This window comes from Equus asinus, chromosome 25, assembly GCF_041296235.1.
Source record: "Equus asinus isolate D_3611 breed Donkey chromosome 25, EquAss-T2T_v2, whole genome shotgun sequence".
In the NCBI taxonomy this organism is placed as follows: domain Eukaryota; kingdom Metazoa; phylum Chordata; class Mammalia; order Perissodactyla; family Equidae; genus Equus; species Equus asinus.
This window is the reverse complement of record NC_091814.1, coordinates 12893896-12912058: the sequence shown is the minus strand read 5'-3', so window position 1 is coordinate 12912058 and position 18163 is coordinate 12893896. Positions and strand designations below refer to the sequence as shown.

Below are 18163 nucleotides of genomic sequence, written 5' to 3'. Positions count from 1 at the left end.
CGTCCTTCAGCCCCTGAGAAGCTCAGCCCGATTCCGTACCCCTTAATCTCCTTAAATCCTTAATAGATATTTAAGCCATTTCTTTTTCTGGAAGGAAAATGAGAGACATATGCGAAGCTTCCTGAGTGTGCTTCCTGTTTTCTTTTCGCAAAGGACATAGATTCTTTGATATCTGCTCTCCGAATGAAAAACAGCTTCACACCCCTTAGTTGCCTAAAAACTAAGGAAAAGAAATGAACAAACTGTGAGTTTCCTACTCCATCATCTTCCCAACCGTTTCACTAAATAAAGTGAGGTCACTAAATAATTGGAAAACATCTGCAAGATTTAGAATCAAAGACTTTTGTAAGTCGGCTTCTATCCCATTTGCCTCCTAGTGAGACCGAGTAGAAATATATGTTTTTAATATATATATTTTTTAAAGATTGGCACCTGAGCTAACATCTGTTGCCAATCTTCTTCTTCTTCTCCCCAAATCCCCCCAGTACGTAGTTGTATATTGTAGTTGTAGGTCCTTGTAGTTGTGGCATGTGGGATGCTGCCTCAGCATGGCCTGATGAGGGGTGCCATGTCCATGCCCAGGATCCGAACTGGTGAAACTCTGCGCCGTTGAAGCAGTGCATGCAAACCTAACCATGGACAGTCCCGAAATATCTTTTTTATTTCTTCCTCACTGTGGAGACACCCTTCCTTTTGTTTTATTTGTATGTTACTTTTACATATCCATTTATGGTTATTCACGTAAGTTCAGATCTAATGGCTACTGGAAAACAGTAGAGAAAGGATCAAAGGAAGAAAGCAGGTCCCAAGCAGGTACTTGTGTAGTAAGGTTTTTTGAGTACCTCCCCTAAAACACACAGGTACATACACACCGATGCATCCTCCATCAATTATGCTGATAGAACACACACAAAAACTGAAGCCAGCTTCAGAGTCAGCCAGGTTCAAAGTACCAAAATAGAGCTAGACTGGGACATCATTATGTTTATCAATGAACTTACTGAATGCCTACTCTGGCTGGTACTGTTGATACCATTCCAGTGTTTTGGACCACGAGAGGACAGTGCGTAGATATAAGATAAACAGTAAAACAAGGTAATATATAATAAATGCAAAATAGATAGGTAATAGCATAATATGATAGAAAAGCACTGGATTAGAAGTCAGGAAATCTGGATTCTATCCAAATTCGGATACTTATCAGGCATATGACCTTGAACAAGTCACTTAAACCAGGAGTCTGCAAACTACTGCCTACAGGTCAAATCTAGCTCCACCCTGTTTTTGTAAAGAAAACCATATAGGAAAGCAACTGTGCTCATTTGTTTATATATTAGGTATGGCTGCTTTGGGCTACAATGGCAAAGTTGGGTACTTGCAACAGAAATATATGGCCCACAAAGTCTAGAATATTTACTATCTGGCTCTTGCTGACCTCTGGTAAACTCTAAGTCTAGCTCCTCATCTGTAAAATGGGACTGATATCTGCCCTCAGTCACACAAAATTTGTCATGGGAATCAAATGGGATATAATATAAAAATATTTTGAAAGAAAGGAAAGGGAAAAGCAACATTTTTGAGAGTCTATTATATACCAAACCTTGTACTAGGCCTGTTATGTACAAAATCTCATTTGATAGAGTAAAGGGTCAAAAACTGAGCCTATATATCACGTTTAATGGAGAGAATAATTGAGAGAGGGACTTGAGTTTGTCATTGAAAGAAAGGCAGGGTTTGGTTAACAGAAGCAGGAAAGGCTGGGCAAGATGAACAGCATAAACATGGAGTTTCAAGGAAAAAAGGCTTACAGTGTTCAGGGCATATAAACTGGACAGAGGGATCCTGCAGAGGAACAGAGGGAGAAATAGAGGCCTTGACTAAAGGTTTTTGGCTTTTTTTCTCAAAGCATTGAGGAGTCATTAAAGGATTTGAATAGGGAATGACATGCAAAGCACTGTTCTGGTTCCACTGTTCTAGAAAATTAATCTCGTTATCAGCGAGAAGGGATTAGAGGTAAGAGAGGCTATTGCTATAGTCAAAGTTTAGACCAGAAGGACCCACAACTAATATATACAACTAGGTACTGGGGGGATTTTGGGATAAAAAGCAGAAAAAAAAAGTTTAGACTAGAGAAGTGGCAACAGAATGGATAGGAAGAAATGGATTTTAAGAGACATTCCAAATACAGAATAAAAAGCATTTGGTGACTGAATGGCACTAAGTTTTAAACCTAGTTATCTAGAAAAATGACAGTACCATAGACAGCACTAACAGAAGAAAAAGAGACTGTAAAAAGGCAGACAGAACAGGACATCTTTAAAAGAAAGATAATATTTTGATTGGTGAGCACTGAATAAAGCACCAGACTGGAAACCAAGAGTTGTGTGCCACACATTGTGTTGTCTTGCCTAAGCCACCTAAGTTTCCTCATATATAAAATGAGGGGGTAGAATTAGATACAAAAGGTACCTCTTGGCTCTAAAATGCTGAAATTTTCAATAAGTTTTAGTGTTAGTAATATGTAAATAGAACTGTCTAGCAGACATTCAGTATGTCATCTCAGGGGAGAGACTGGGACTTTTAAATTAAAGCCATGAGAGAAGATGAAAGCTTTAAGTGAAAGAATGTAGTCAGAGAAGAGTAAAGGGCCAAGGACTGAGCCTGGGGGGACACCCACAACTCTGCAGTGGGCAGAAGTGGGGCCATTAAGAGATACAGAAGTTGCTGCCAAATAGGTAAGAGGAGAATTAGGATAATGTGCTGTCATGGGATCCAAGGGAGGAGAGTTTCAGTAGGCAGAATCAAATGATATAGAGACCATGAAGCACATAGCCTTTTTAAAGGCCCCTGGTCTTGCTATTGATTGGGTGGAAGCTATATTATAATACCCTAATTCTGTGAGATCATTAGTGATTTAGGAAGGTGCAGTAGAGAGATAGCAGTAGAAGCTAGGCTGCGAGAGGTTAAGAATTGAGTGGTAGGAACTCCCTCTTTCAGGAAGAGTATGATTAAGACTACTCTGTCAAGAATTATGGAGAAAAGATGAGAAAGAGGACAATCAGGCTGAAGAGATGTTTTCAAGAAGGGGGGACCTGATCACAACTGTAGGAGGAATAATTATTACTTCTAGAAGAAAGCAATAAATAATAAATAATGCAATAACAAATTGCAGTTACAAGATAAAGAGGGGATAAGTGATACAGCAAAAGTTCGAGAGGTGGATGGTAATCAAAAGCATAGAGAGGTTTGCCTTAGAAAGGAGGTCATGTTCTCTGACATAAAAGGAGACAATTATTCACTGAAAACCGAGAACTTGAGAAATAGGGGAAAGATGTATCACTAGTATGAGAAACATGCTAAAGAGCCGATAAGCAATAACTAAAATGACTAAGTAGTTTGGTACACTGCAAAGGCTTAGGATGGAAGAGGACATTGTTCTTTTGGAAACTGGGACAAATCAGAGTAATATACGGAGAAGGGTAGATGTAGGTAAATTCACAGACTTCATTTTTGCCTCCTGATAACACTGGGTAGTTTTCCTTAGTCTAGCATACATTTAGCAGCTGCAGCTTTTTGAATAAGGATGACGCCCAGGGTCTGAGGGGATTCCCCATTCTGACAGTTCTAGGGTGCCCCTTCCTCTTCAAAACTAGCAACCACAGTGTCTTTTCTGGTTCTTGTGTCCCTTTTCAGGCAGCAGTAGATTACATATGCATTTATCCACAAGCATCAATAGCTCCCATCAAAGCAAAGAGCTAGCCCAGAGCAGAAGAACCTGCTAGTCTGGGCCAGCTGGAAGATTACAAGAGCAAGAGACACAAAGGGAAAGGTACTAGTCTCTGAGCCTGAATGAAAAAACAAACCCAACTCTGAACCCTGTAACTGTCCCAAGGGTGTTCCCTAGGACAGCAGCAGAGAGTTCCTTTTCCTCTCCCACAGGACTTATATTGTCCAATCCAGACTTCTAACTTGGTGGAGCTAATGTTCACAAGTGTTCCCATCCCCCTTTCTTCTTTTTTGCACCTCAGAAGATAAATATTGGTATTTTAAACAGAAGGTTTCAATTTCCCCCAATCAGCAAACTGTTTAGGTATAAAATTTCTTTAATCAGAAAGGATTTATCTTCCTTCAACACAAATGCACACATTAAAATATATATATAAGTAGACATACATTCACACAAATTATAAACCATAGTCTCAAGTCCTGGATTAGGGCTTGAGAGGACGGACATCAGGAGCAATTGGAGGAAGGCTTCTCATCTGCTCTAGGTGTCTTACATTCATCTCTCTGGTCATGGTGGGTAGACCAGGAGAAGACAAGGTACAGCTCCAGTCTGATGGAGTTACTGGCAAACTGTGGCAACGAAGTCCCTCTCCAGATAGTTTCTTAGGATCACCAGGGATGACAGGAGTTGCAGTAGTAGGTAGGACTGGAGTGGTTGGGGCAGAGTGGGTGAAGGGCTGCACTCCATGCTGGAGGAAAAGGATGACTCCAATGCTGGTTCCAGTGCCTAAAGGACTATGGCTAAAGGAGATAGTACCTGGGGAACTTAGAGGGGGGTTGCAAATTGGAGTGGTGTGGATCCAAGTGAGGTTCATAGCTGGCCATTGAGGGAGGTGCCAAGGCTGCTTTGGTTTCAATACTAGATGTCCTAGCCGTGTCTTGTCCATCTTTTCCTTGGGAGGTGCAGGAGAAGAAGCAGTTGGATAACCTTGGTGGCTTGGAAAATGCTAGGGAGGGGGAGAAAAGAGGAAACAATTATATAAGAAAGCTTTCAGATTAACTCCAGCTGGTTGCTTAAAGCTTTGTTTTCCTTGGGAACTCTGCAATACAAATATACCTTGTTTTATGCAACAGATAATTTCCTGCTAGACTATGATTAACGAAAAGTTTGAGTGATCAAATTATACTTTCATTTATTTAACAAGTACTTGAGGGCCTACTATGTACCACACACTATGTTAGGCACTAGATATCCAGACGTATACAAAATAAACAGTTCCACAGGTTAAAATGAATTTATAATTTGTAATTTATTTTAGAACTTCTTTTTTAAAAGTCTATTTTTAATTGCAATCATCATTTACTTCTTTTTTAACAGTCTATTTTTAATTGGAATCATCATTTCTCAATTTCTGTATTTTAAATTCTAATTTCCTATGTTGAGTTGCTTAAGAAGTATAAATTAATATGCAGGCAACATCCTCCTGCTTATTTTTAAATCAATTATTCCCACAGCAATAATAATTTTGGTAGTTGAAAACAAGGACTATCCTTTATCTTCAGGAGACTTTCCCCTCCCCATCATTTGAGTGCCCCCTAAATACCCTGTTATTTGAAGGCACAGAAGATAGGTCACTTCCACACTAGGTGTAAGAATCTATCCAACACTCCGTCTCTGGGTGCCCCACGAGTGCCCTCCTCCCCTCCTGGTGATGTACCTCTTATGACCAGTCCTTGAAACCCAGGCTTCCAAGAGGGTTTGGTACAAGGATCCTCGAGCAGGAGTAAAAAGAGGGAGAGGGAAAGGGTTTTAGAGGCAGCAGAGGAGAAAGGATTTGTAGAGAGAAGCTGAGGAATCTTCCTGCATGACTCATTTGGCCAGGTAAGAAGCCTTCTGTATTTATGCAGAAAGCAGCTAAGCTGCAACATGAGGGAGAGGGCTAAACTTCAAGGAGTTCTTCACAATGACCCAAACAAAATGGAATAAAAAACATCTAGGAATCAACACAATGAAGGAAGATTAGGCGTTCCCTTCCCTGAAAAAAACTTGTTGAAAAGAAGAAAAGACCCAGAAGAAAATGGAAGAGGGAGCCCATTTCTGCATATACACTTCATTTCCTTGGCTGTTTTCCCACCTCTTCCTCAGGTTTATAAGTTCTTACCTTGGTCAGCTGGTGCCTGCTACTACCCAATGATGACTTCTGGGCAGCTATATGAGGAAACCAAGTCTTTAACATCCCTTCTACCTGTAGCAGGGTCCCTAGATAACGCTCCCTGTAAAAAAGGACATTTTTTTTTAAGCTGTTAAGTGTAAAAAAAGCAACAAAACAGGACTGGAGATATTTCCTTTTTTATGAAGTACTTAGGAAAGAACCAGGGGGGACTTACCCCATCTGTGGCTTCTGCAGAACACCTACGATACGCTGGATCCTGTCCATTGCCACACTCTGCTGGAAACTGCTCAATCCTGGGGTCAGGGAGAGACAGAGAGATCAAGGATTGAGATTCAAGAATTTAGTCAGGTAAAGGAAGGACAGAAGGGGCTTAAAATTGATTCACTTAAAGAAATTAAGTCACAGAAGCAAAAAAAGAATAATCCAGGCCCCAAACAAAGATTTAAGAGAAACAGACATTTAAAACATTAAGAGAGAGAAAGATGAACCTAGACCAAATGAATGCAGCTAATCAGATAATTACCTCTCTCAAAGCGACCCATCTTGAGCCCATTCAGTAGATCTGTGAGAGGACGTATGAATCCTTGGAGTTCTCTGCACTGCAGAAAAACAGGACAAAGGCTAAGGAGGCTAAGAACTGCCCACACCAGGACTCAGTCTTCCTCCACCTCCAGATCTGGGAGCCAATACTATCCTCATAGGGGCCTTACCTCATAAGGCCCTTACCAAACAGCTGGGCGCTAAGCCACTCCAGTAGTGTCTCCTTTCACCTGCTTTCTCTTACCTTCTGAGCAAACAGCAGATCTCCTTCTGTGGTATAACCTTGGATGTTTAGACTGGTCTCCAATTCACCATCTCTTGGTCTTTTGACCCCAGATCCTGCCATGGGAGAAGCCAATCCCTGCTGTTCCGAGTGAGATGCTGTATGTTGGTTACTGGAAACCTTGGGTCGTTGCCTGCAGCGGATAGGACCAGGGCTGGGCCGAGCACCTGGCCTCTGCCCGACAGTGCCTAGGTTGGGGCCAAGGGTCCCCTTGTCCTCCCCCTCACTATCAGAGGGGAAGCCAAAGTCACTGTTCACTGGGGAGGTGGAAAAAGAGGAAGAGAGAGAGTAGGAAGAATAGGAAGAAACGCTAGATGGAGAATCCATAGATTCAGAAGCAGGGACTGGAGAGCAGCTCCCGGAGTACCCAAAGATCCGAACCTGCAACTGAAGAGCAAAGCGAGGGAGTTTGAAACCAGAATCTGAGGATTAGGAAAAGGACTCGGAGACTGGGGTGTACTGTCAGGGATAATATCTCTCCCCTCTCTCCCCAATATTACCTGTCTCAAAGACAACAGAGAAAGTCATCTCCCCCGCCTCCTCCCCTCCATTAAGAACCTGGACGGCCTCTCTGACCTCCGCAGAGCAGCTCTTAGCCGACGCGGGCTCTGTTCTTTCTTTCCTGAGTTTAGAGTAAATTACCTGACTTGACACCTTCCCCCAGCCTGGTTGCTCGCCTGGTCTGTACCCAATCTGACCTCGCAGCGAGCCTATCTCTGCGGTCACGACACCAGCAAGCCGTAAATCTCCGGCACTCGAACCCAACTAGTGACCCTGTAGGAACCGCGCTCAAAGAGACCTCCTGCCTTTTCCCAATCTTTTCGATCAGGATACCTGCGGACCCTCTCCAATCGCGCCTGCCACGTGATGCGATCCCTCCCAACACCAAGATCGGCTTTCGGTCCCTAAACCCACTTCCTCCGGGTCTGATCCTCTCGCGCAGATCGCTCCCGGTCCTCCGAGTCTCCTCACCTGTGTTGGTCGGCTCAGCCTAGGCTGTCTCCAGCTCCTTCTCAGACTCTCCCAGTCTAGGCTACCCACCTCCGCCTCTCTCCCAGTAGGTCCCGCCCCTTCCCCCTCCCAGACACGTGCGGCTCGGCACGTGCTTTCCCCCTGCGTACACAGACCTCACATCCTCATTGGTTGTCTAGCCGGTGGCACGTGACCCTCGTTACTGAATTTCACATCCCATTTGCTACAGCATACAGGGGCTCGGCCAATAGAGAGGTAGTCAGGTGACGATTGGTTGGAAGGGAAGCATTCCGTGCTCCGCCCCTACATGCGGCTAGCAGAGAGCACCCGGTGATGAGAAAAGGAGGAGGATGGAAAAAGAGCGGAAAAGAAGCGAGGGGAGGAAAAGGGCGGAGCCCGTGGCCTTAAATAGGGTGGTGGTGCGCCGGAGACTCGTGGTTGGAGAGTGCAAGCTGGTTGTGTGACCTGAGGCGCGTGTCTCGAGATGTGGGATTCCTGGCTCCTCCTCGGGAGCCGACCTCTCTGCCCCCTCTTTGAGCGCCTCGGCTCACGAGTGCAGCACGTGGAAACCGTCAGCGACTTGGATCGGCAACGTGTGTGAGAGAATGGATGTGTGCCATAGTGTATCCTCTCCCCCCTCAGCGGCCCAGCCCTCGTGACTCCCGGGTCTCTGTTTCACTCTCCCCTCCTCCTCCTTCTCCTACAAGTTGGGTGCCTCCTGCCCTGCTGAGTGAGGAGGGTTGAGGACTGCTGCCGAGAACACCGCGTTCTCTCCGCGGCCCCCCCTGGGGCGCCTCCTCCAGCCCTTCCCTTTACATAACCCATCACGCACGTTACCAGCTCAGATGCCAGCCCGCCTCGACTTTAGAGGTCAAAGCCGAACTCGGTTGTTCCTCACTTTTCTACCCGGGCTCCTTGGACCCTGCGCCCTGAATTCTGTGATTCCTAGCACAGGGAACAGAGTGAGGGTAGGTTCTTGATCTCCTAGGTTATGCCTTTGTCCAGCTTCAGTTTCATCATTTGTCCGCTGGTGAAGATACGAAAGGCTCTGAAGGAGGGAGGTGGCAAGTCCGGAGTTTACTATTCGCTGCCTCTTGCGTTATTTAAAGTACAGTGTAGAGAAGGGGATAGGGATTCAGGGACTGTGGACTGATTGAAGCTGTGACATCGAAGAGACCACAAGGGGGCAGCCCAGTTCTGATTAGGGTCCCGAGGACAGAGAAAAAAAATTTTAAAGTATGTCCCTGCCTGCCCTAATTACTAACTGGAAAAGGCACATTGCTGCTGGTGAAGTGGGGGTAGGAGCGTGTAAATGGAGGAGGGTGCGAATTTTAAAAATCTATTCTAAGTAGTTTTTGATATTTTACATATGTTTAACAATGTGCTTATTTTATAAAAAGAAAAAAGTGTTCTAAATAAACCTCAACTCTTTCCCCAAACACATTGTCTCAACACCGTATATAATAAAGCAACAGAATAAGAGGGAATTATGGACTGTGGTAAACCTGTTGTCTGTGGGTGCTCTTCTCCATTCTTCCCCAAATTTCAGGTTTATTTACAGTCCTAATAATTCCCTTAAATTCTATTGTCACCTAACTCCTTTTCTAATCCCTTCCCACCCCCATATCCTGGTGCTCTCTTTAGTGTTGTGGCTTTAGAACAGACTCTCATGAAGGAGTAGAGAGTAACCAGATTATTTCATTTATTTTATCTTCCAATTTCATCTTCCCAAATACCCATCCAAAGAGTCGTAGCAGCCTTCTCTCTCCTAAAAAAGCAAAGAAAGGGGAAAAAAAAAACCCACAGGGTCAGGGGACTCAGGAAATTGCTCCATGCCCCCACCTCGATGAAAACTCCACACATTTCATATTCTGAGCTAGATCTCCCCATGACTTCTCCTGGAAGATGTGTCCCCTCTCCTCTTCACTCCTTCCTTCTGCTAAAACTCTTCATGCCCCATAGTGTTTAGAATCTCAACCTAAATCCCTTCCCTGTAATACAGATTTCTCTTCCCTCCTCATTTCCCCAATGATTTCTCCCCTACATTAGGGAAACACTACCCCTCTGCCTCTGAACTTTGCCTCTTGACTCTACCGGTTGTAATGCCCCTCCCATTTTGCCCTTGGCACTTCCTATGCCTTAAATGACAGCTAGGCTGGAACCAGCTTTAATTACTCAAGGCAGACCGCAAACCTAGACAGGTTTCATTTCCATTCCACCTGCTTCTGCTCTACGAGGTCCTGAAATCCTCCCAGTTCAGAAAAAGTAAAGACTTATTACAAAAGTCCTTGCCTCAACATCTCCTAAACTTCTTTAAAGTTAGATAAGATTTTTCTAAATGTGATCCCTGTTCTTTTAAGGCACTGAGAATTGACCATGCTAGAAACACTAGCCAGAGATACTGGTAAAAACTGCTTCACAACTCCCCCAAGGCCAACGGCTGCACTCTCACCTTCTACGTGAAATACATCCTGCCCTGAACGAGGGCCCAGGACAGGAGGAGGGGAACAGGACTCTGCAGACTGGATGCAGCATCAGTCAGATCTGGACTCTGCTAAAATACAGACATCACACCACAGCAGGCCAGTGTCATCCTTCCTACCACCCCCAACCCCTCCGGAAGAATAGCCATCCCTTTACCCAACCTCTGTCTTCCTTTCCTCTGGACTCAGAGAAAGATCCAGCCCTCCTCCTCATCACTACAAGGAGTCCTTTCCTCTGTGCCTTTCAGCCATTCCTGACCATACCAGGGGAGGCCTGATTCAATTCAATGACATGTATTTCTTATCTGTTATGTGTATGACATTATGCTAGTCACTGTGCTAGGTGTTACAGGGGGGATATAAATATAATTGAGACATGGCTTCTGTCCTCAAGGAGTTTACAATCTAAAGGGAGCCTATGATATACTTTAAAAAATTTATCTGTCCTTGTTGTCAATCATCAGCTTTGCATTCCTACTGACTCCTCCCATCTGCGTTCAACTCATATTCAGGCTGTACTTTGCTCCTGGTTGCCCTTTCTAGCTGTTGCTTCTCTTTGTTCATTATCAGATTTCTCAAATGGTTGGTCTATACTATCCCTCCACTTCTTCACAACATACTCCCCCTCTAACTCCACAAAATCTAGCTTTTGCTCCAACCATTCAATTAAAACTGCTTTCAGGGCTGGCCCCGTGGCCGAGTGGTTAAGTTCACGTGCTCCGCTTCAGCGATCCAGGGTTGTGCCCATTTGAATTCTGGGCGCAGACATAGCACGGCTCATCAGGCCATGCTGAGGCAGTGTTCCATATGCCACAACTAGAAGGACCCACAACTAAAATGTTCAACTATGTACTGGGGGGATTTGGGTAGAAAAAGCAGAAAAAAGATAAATAAATAAAATAAAGTTAGTTGTTTAAAAAAAAAAACCTGCTTTCTTTGGGGTTACCAATGACCTCCTTCTCCTTGGTCTCTTGGTAGCTTTCGATTGATTATATTAAACTTTCTTTTCTAGACTCTACTTGGCTATCTGCCTACCTCTCCAATCAATTCTACTCCATGTCCTGGGATGATTCCTCCTCCTTCTACTAACTACAGGCACAGTCGTTGGCTTTTTGGTCTTCTGTGTATACTGGCTCTGCTAAGCTCATATACTTTTTTTTCCCTTCTTTTTTTAAAGATTGGTACCTGAGCTAACATCTGTTGCCAGTCATTTTTTTTTCTTCTTGTTCTTCCCAAACCCCCAGAACATAGTTGTATATTCTAGTTGCTGGTCCTTCTAGTTGTGCTATGTGGGATGCTGCCTCAGTACGGCCTGATGAGTGGTGCCATGTACCTGCCTAGGATTGGAACCAGCAAAACCCTGGGCCACCCAAGCAGAGCTCAAGAACTTAACAACTCAGGGCCGGCCAGGTGGCGCAGCAGTTAAGTTCGCACGTTCCGCTTCTCGGCGGCCGGGGGTTCGCTGGCTTGGTACGCCATGCTGTGGTAGGCGTCCCACGTATAAAGTAGAGGAAGATGGGCACGGATGTTAGCTCAGGGCCAGGCTTCCTCAGGAAAAAAGAGGAGGACTGGCAGAAGTTAGCTCAGGGCTAATCTTCCTCCAAAAAAAAAAAAAAGAACTTAACCACTCGGCCATGGGGCCGTTGCCAGAGCTCGTATACTTTTGCAACTGTGACTTTGCAGTTAGAACTGTAGCCCCGACCTAGTTCAGCTACCTTTAGAGCACCCTCATAGGCCTGTTACCATGAATTCACCTTGGCCAATGCCAAATTTATAACTTCACTCCTAAACCACTCTGACCTCCTACAGTTCCCATTTGGTCGACAATTTTCTCAGACATCCGTGTTTAAAACTTATAAGTTATTTTACCTCTCTCCTCATTTATTGCTCATATGAAATTATCACTGAAGTAAGCTATTTTCTTCAAAATATTTCTTATTTTTCTCCTGTCCCTTGAAAACATCACTTCCCTAGTCCAGGCCTTTAATGAATTGTTTCTGGAAGGATGCAAATCTCATGAATCTCTCTCCACTTCATTGCATCCTGCATACAAGCAGACAAATAGTTTTTCTAAAATACTACTTTCATTGTCTTTACCATACCAAAGAACTTACGAGGCTCCCTGTTGCTTTTAAGTCCAAACTTCAGCCTGACATTTCAGACTTTCTATAATTTGGCCCTATCTTGCCATATATGAAATTACCAAGCAAATACTAGAAGCCTTGTAAATTTTATTTTTTAATTTTCCACTGTCCCTTTCCATACACCCTCTCCTTCAATCATACCCCATCCACTAAACATGCTATGCTTGTTCTATCCCCCTCATTTATGCAGTTTTTTCACTCTTGGAATATCTATTCTTCCTTCTAATTGCTTTCATCCTTTTGTAAGTTACCATCAGTCAAAAACTCAGTTATTCTTCAAAGTGTACCTTAAGCACAATCACCTCCTAAAAGTCTTCCAGACAACTCCACCCTATACTGATCTCTCTCCTTCCACTGCCTAAAGCACTTGTCTATGTCATATGCTTTTAAATTTATATGTAATTTAACATTGTTGCAACCTTTTTCATTTTTATCTAAATGTTTCATAAATGTAAACTTGAGTTTTATAAATACTTGAGGGCAATAACAACATCATAGATTTCTTTTCCATCATCATCAGCATCTTGCAGCTTTAGGCATAGGTTACATACACATTAAGTACTACTGCACTGAAATTTAGCTGCACCAAATATTCCCAGTGTTCTGTATACAGGCTTAGTATTAAATCTCAGTGAAAGACAACGGCCAAGGTGGGATGAACACCTGCACTGCAGTACTAGTTATTTGGTTCCCCCATCCACCAAAGCCAGGTATTCCAGTCCTCCCTCTGCTGCAAATCATCAGCCCTGGGATCTATCCAGGGTAAGGGATATCTTGTCTCCCTCCCCGCTTATACCCAGTCCACTCACTGGTTCCATTGTCACTGGTTTCACCGTTACAGGCTTCTGATGGTCTGCATGTTCTGTTTCACGACTAATGGTAGTCTCTGCTGGTTCCATTATCTCCTTATCCAAACTGTTCTGCCCTCAGTAGGATTGGGAAACACAGAGTTATCATTGCCTCCTCCCAAGTTCCTCATAGATTCGTAGATTCTCTATTTAGAGTTCTTCTCTCCTTCACCCACCCCCCACTTCCTCCAGCCCCCACCCAAGACTTAAGCTCAGGCATCCTCCCTACTTTATGTTTGTATGGATTATGTACCCACCTCATTCACTAATTCCCTTAACTCAAAGACTGCCCCCCTCTCTCAGCATCTTAGCCAACCTACTTTATTCTCCTCCCCAGCGGTGGTTAACAAATCTGTTTCCGGCCCACTACTTAGTTTCCTTTCACCTAATTCATTTATGTTCCTGCTAATCACTTACATTTCAACATTGCCCAGTTTCTTTTTAACAGTTACCTATCCTGACCCACTTACGTGTAGAGATCACTTACCAGCCTGTCCTCTGACTCAAACAGGGAGTAATCAACAGTGAAATTTACACCAAAGTCATCTGGGGAGGAGGAAAAAATCAGTGGTAACAAGGAAAAAGGTAGCACTAAATCTAGAAATGAGAAGAGGAAGAAGCTGCTCAGAACACTTCAACTTGCTCAAGTTGTAAAATTTACTGATATAATCTAATTCTAAAGAACTTTAATGTCAAAAGTGTTTGTGAATGTGTATGCACTTATATTTTCAACCAGGTATCCAAAATAATTTACAGATTTGAAAATATTCAAATTGTTTCAACAAGTTTCCAAGGAATTAAAAATCACTAGCTTGAGAAATAACATCATGAGCCTTGATAGTCTTTGCTGATAGCCAAATTTCTCTCTGTCCGCGTTGCTCCATTGCAAAGGGAAAGACGAGACTTCAGACTAAGGGCCTCTCTCCATCCTGCTAAGGGCCAGAGCCTTACACATACTCACCATAATTGGGGGTGACTGTGTAATAATAGACCACCTGATAATAATCATCCTCTTCCAGTACTTCTTCATCCTCATATTCTTGTCCTATGGGGACAAGGACTAGAAGTCAAAGGGCACCTGGAACTCCTTAGCAACAGAAGGACGCCTGAAGTTGATCTCAGTTCTATCAGATTCCTTTCTCTTGGCCTCCCTTCCAAGGGTCCTACTATCTCCCTGCCTTTGCACTTTGAAACCCTTCTCAGTCTTCTGGGCTCCATATCTGTGATGAAGCCTGTTACTCTGTGCCCTTTCAATCCAGGAACTCCCAGAACAGAAAACAGATCATGTCACATACTGTAAACCCAAAATGAGAACTACACCTGAAAAAGATAGGAATCAGAGAGAGACCAGAAATCAAGAACCCAAAATCAACTATTCTGTATGCTCCAGACAGTATTATATTTTTAAAGGATCTTCTCTTATCAATGTCTCTCACAAATAAGGAACACACACACACCCTGAGGCTTTTAGACTTGGGTTTTAGTTTCAGGTTTACAGCTAATAGAAAAATCAGGAACAGGCCATTTAACATCCATTTTCTTAAAATGAGTCAACTGGACTAAATGATCCATCTGCATTAGTTTTTCTTCCTTCCCAGAACTAAAAATATGTGACTTTAACACAATTGTCAAGAATTCTAGGCCTCCTGCTAAACATTTCCCTAAGCTCCTTGAATGCTCTCCCTTAATACCATGAGATGACACAAGAATCTGGAGGAAAAGGAAACAATGAGAGCACCTGGGAGACTGGGAACAAAGGAGGGAAGGAGCCAAGCTGCTTTGGAGACCCTGTCCCTGAAGGCAGCCAGTTTTCCACTATCGTAAAGGCCATCCTCACTTCTGTCTTTACTAATACAAGATTTTTTCCCCAACTCTCTCGGAAAGAAGATACCCTGTCTTCCCTCACTAGCTTCAGACTGCCCACTTCAGAGTCCCCCTCTCTCCTTCACTCTCTTTAGTCCCTCTCACCTTGTTCAACTCTGTAGCGATGGAGAGCTGAATTCACTCTTGTTAGGACCTCCCCATGTCTGGGCTAATGGGCTCTATCCCCATCAGCCATCTCTTCTTTGACAGGATTCAGCTTTCCTCCCCCTTTCCAGGCTCGTTCTGGATCTCCCCTCCGCCCCGACAGTGGACTCAAGCACAGATGAGAGTTATCACTCACCATGGAACTGCACCTCTCACCCTCTCCTCATTTTCTTTTCTCCCACCCTATTTATGGTAGAATACCTGGCCCAAAAGCTCAGGGAGAGAAGTGAACTTACCTAGGATAAGTGGCACAGCAAGGATGGCTACAAAGAAGATATTCATTCTGGATTGTGCACTATTGCCGTGAAAGCGAAAAAGGAAATTACAGCGTTTCCCACCAAACTTAACCCCGCCTCCCGCCCTCCTCCAAAGCAGGGAGGGAGCTGCAGCAACTCTTCACTCAGTGGGTGGGATTCCCTGACCACTTGCTCATGGACTAGATCATCATCAGTTACTACCGGTCCAGTCCTCCGCCAGAGCTGCCCAGATTAAGAGAGACAAAGTGGGTTCTGATGTGGACATGTTCAGTGAGCTCCCCAGCCCTAGATTAGATCCATTCAGGATTCTCACTGCCACTACCAAAAAAACAATGCCTCTCCCCTGCCCCCCAAAACCTAACCTACCAAGGAGCTTCCCTTCTCCCCTCCTTTCCTTCCTTCTCTTCCAGGCCTCACAAAAAGCTCACCCTTGGGGCCTCCCCGTGGCTGAGTGATTAAGTTTGTGCGCTCCACTTTGGCTGCCAAGGGTTCTCCCTTTCGGATCCTGGGTGCAGACTTACACACCGCTCATCAAGCCATGCTGTGGCGGTATCCCACATGGAGGAAGTAGAATGACCTACAAGGAGGATATACAACTATGTACTGGGGCCTTGGGGAGAGAAAAAAACAAAAACCAGGAAGATTGGCAACAGATGTTATCTCAGGGCCAATCTTCAAAAGAAAAAAAAAAGGCTTGCTATAAAAAAAAAAGCAGCTCACCCTGCCTCTCACTGTCCCTCACTTACCATCACCATCCAGAGTTGCCCTTCTCTCTGAGGCTTGATCTCAGTCTTTCTTGAAAGTCAAAATGTTCTGAGGAAGTGATAAGCATTTTTCTTGACTGAAAATAGTCCCTCCCTTCTGCCTATCTTGGACTGCGAAGGGGAGCAATATCAACGCCATTGTCCGACTATCAAAACACCTGCTGCATTGCTTCTGATCAAAATCTCTCAGCCAAGGCCAGTTATTTCCTCTCTGGTAACTACTGACCTCACCTCACCTCTTTCTCAACTTTCTGGACACAGGATGGAGGAAGAGAGGAAGCAGATCATCTCTTTCTCTGCTGTGGATGCCACGCCCCTCTCCCACTTTCAGTCTCTTGGTGTGTTCCCTTCATTCCAACCGACAGGGTAGAGTTCATCTTATCCTTCTCTCTGCTTTATATTTCCCACTATCATTCAATTCTATTCAGAAACATTTAGTAGTATGTGCTAGGCGGTGTGCTGGGCCTAGTTCGATAGGCAATTCAAGGTTCACACACAAGCAAATAAGAAAAGAATACTATTATTTTTTTAAAAGGGGTTAATAAATATGTGTTCAACATCTACCATGAGCCAGGTAGGCACTATGCAAATCTCAGAGGAACCACACATGAATGAGATAGATTTGGTACCTGCTCTCATCAGTCAGCAGATGCTGTGGTAACAACCCAAAGGAGAGATGAGAAGAGTTGTCTTAACCCTATCTCTTCCCCTTACTTGGCCTGCTAGGCTCAGAAGCAAGACACACAGAGCCTTGAGCACTGGCCAGGATGCTCCCACTCTGTCAACCTTATTGGGGGAGGATTTGCTTGGTGACTTTCCATGTAAATCTATACAATCTATTCCTATTTACATTGAAAAAATGTAGTGGTTAAGTTCGTGCGCTCCACTTCAGGGCCTAGGGTTTCGCTGGTTCAGATCCTGAGCGTGGACATGGCACTGCTCATCAAGCCATCGTGAGGCGACGTCCCACATGCCACAACTAGAGGGACCCACAACTAAAAAGTATACAACTATGTACCAGGGCACTGTGGGGAGAAAAAAGGAAAAATAAAATCTTCAAAAAGAAAGAATGTAAACACTTATGTGGATGTCCATATATGCATTAAATCATAAATCCCTTCAGGAAGGAAAGAGGAAAGGAAGCCTGGTTCTCTCTGAACAATTTCTATGGGTTTTTGGTACTTTGATTACTCTCTCAAAAACAATATTCCAGGGGCTGGCCCAGTGGCACAGTGGTTAAGTGTGCACTTCTGCTTCAGGGGTCTGGGGTTCGCCGGTTCAGATGCCGGGTACGGACATGGCACCGCTTGGCAAGCCATGCTGTGGTAGGCATCCCACATATAAAGTAGAGGAAGATGGGTACGGATGTTAGCTCAGGGCCAGCCTTCCTCAGCAAAAAAAGGAGGATTGGCAGCAGATGTTACCTCAGGGCTAATCTTCCTCAAAAAAAAAAAAAAAGAAAAGAAAAAGAAACCAATATTCCAGATTCCTTCACTTTCCCATTCTGGTACTCTTTTGCCTAAACCTTCTCCCTAAGGACTAACCCCACCCCCATCTAAAATCGGTTACTATACTCTCCTCTCCTACTTTAACTTTCTTTCACTCTAATACAAAATGCTTGCCCCTTCCTCCAGCCTGAGGAAAAGACACCACTGAGGTTCACTTTCAGAAAATAAATAGAGGAAGTATGACAAAAGGAACTGAGTGACTTGGGCGGGGGTGGGACGCGGGTATGACACATGACACAGACACGTGTCATTTTCCTTCAACCCCATCTCTCTAATTGCTTTTTACAGTTTTAACTCTGAATCCCCCCTAAGCTCCTTCCTAGCATTGCTCTCTTGCTTCTGATTCTCTTGTCATTACAGATGAAATCTTCATTAGCGATACCGTATTGCATGTTTCCTATACTAGTCTGTTCAAAGAGCTCCTACTTTTAAGTCT

At 44.1% G+C, this 18163-nt stretch overlaps 3 protein-coding genes across 19 annotated transcripts in view; 1 reads left to right on the top strand and 2 right to left on the bottom strand.

The window, feature by feature from the left end:
* Nucleotides 1-18163, top strand: part of APH1A (aph-1 homolog A, gamma-secretase subunit) — a 43916-nt gene that overhangs the window by 21646 nt on the left and 4107 nt on the right. The window lies entirely within an intron of this gene.
* On the bottom strand, nt 4086-8554 carry CIART (circadian associated repressor of transcription). 7 transcript variants are annotated; one of them, XM_070496845.1, is made up of 7 exons: nt 7696-7799; nt 6685-7110; nt 6424-6499; nt 6115-6193; nt 5889-6000; nt 5445-5499; nt 4086-4733 (listed from the first exon to the last, which is right to left on the bottom strand). In XM_070496845.1, exons 2-7 carry the CDS (start codon nt 7048-7050, stop codon nt 4528-4530), a joined length of 894 nt encoding a protein of 297 aa, XP_070352946.1. In that variant the 5' UTR covers nt 7051-7110; nt 7696-7799; the 3' UTR covers nt 4086-4527. The 7 variants fall into 7 exon arrangements, with proteins under 7 accessions (XP_070352946.1, XP_070352947.1, XP_070352944.1 ...); XM_070496846.1 differs by having other exon boundaries at nt 7639-7701; XM_070496843.1 differs by lacking the exons at nt 5445-5499; nt 7696-7799 and adding an exon at nt 8533-8554.
* Nucleotides 9374-16483, bottom strand: C25H1orf54 (chromosome 25 C1orf54 homolog). Of its 11 annotated transcripts, none has more exons than XM_070496856.1 (8): nt 16202-16483; nt 15884-16032; nt 15435-15493; nt 14132-14215; nt 13658-13716; nt 13132-13242; nt 10148-10246; nt 9374-9463 (listed from the first exon to the last, which is right to left on the bottom strand). In XM_070496856.1, the coding sequence occupies exons 3-7, from the start codon at nt 15478-15480 to the stop codon at nt 10151-10153; spliced, it is 396 nt and encodes a 131-aa protein (XP_070352957.1). In that variant the 5' UTR covers nt 15481-15493; nt 15884-16032; nt 16202-16483; the 3' UTR covers nt 9374-9463; nt 10148-10150. The 11 variants fall into 11 exon arrangements, with proteins under 11 accessions (XP_070352957.1, XP_070352956.1, XP_014720894.2 ...); XM_070496855.1 differs by having other exon boundaries at nt 10148-10249; nt 16202-16476; XM_014865408.3 differs by having other exon boundaries at nt 10148-10249; nt 15977-16032; nt 16202-16411.

What these genes read in the sequence shown, in the direction of transcription:
- C25H1orf54 (XM_044758538.2), bottom strand. An exon ending in CATGGCTTGATGAGCGGTGT is followed by an intron (nt 15,494 to 15,976) that starts GTAAGTCTGCAC and finishes TCACGGCAATAG; the next exon opens with TGCACAATCCAGAATGAATA. An exon ending in TGCTGTGCCACTTATCCTAG is followed by an intron (nt 14,216 to 15,434) that starts GTAAGTTCACTT and finishes TTGTCCCCATAG; the next exon opens with GACAAGAATATGAGGATGAA.
- CIART (XM_070496843.1), bottom strand. Translation starts at nt 7,050, where the DNA reads ATGGATTCTCCATCTAGCGTTTCTTCCTATTCTTCCTACTCTCTCTCT. An exon ending in ATCTGCTGTTTGCTCAGAAG is followed by an intron (nt 6,500 to 6,684) that starts GTAAGAGAAAGC and finishes GTTTTTCTGCAG; the next exon opens with TGCAGAGAACTCCAAGGATT. An exon ending in GATGGGTCGCTTTGAGAGAG is followed by an intron (nt 6,194 to 6,423) that starts GTAATTATCTGA and finishes CCCTGACCCCAG; the next exon opens with GATTGAGCAGTTTCCAGCAG.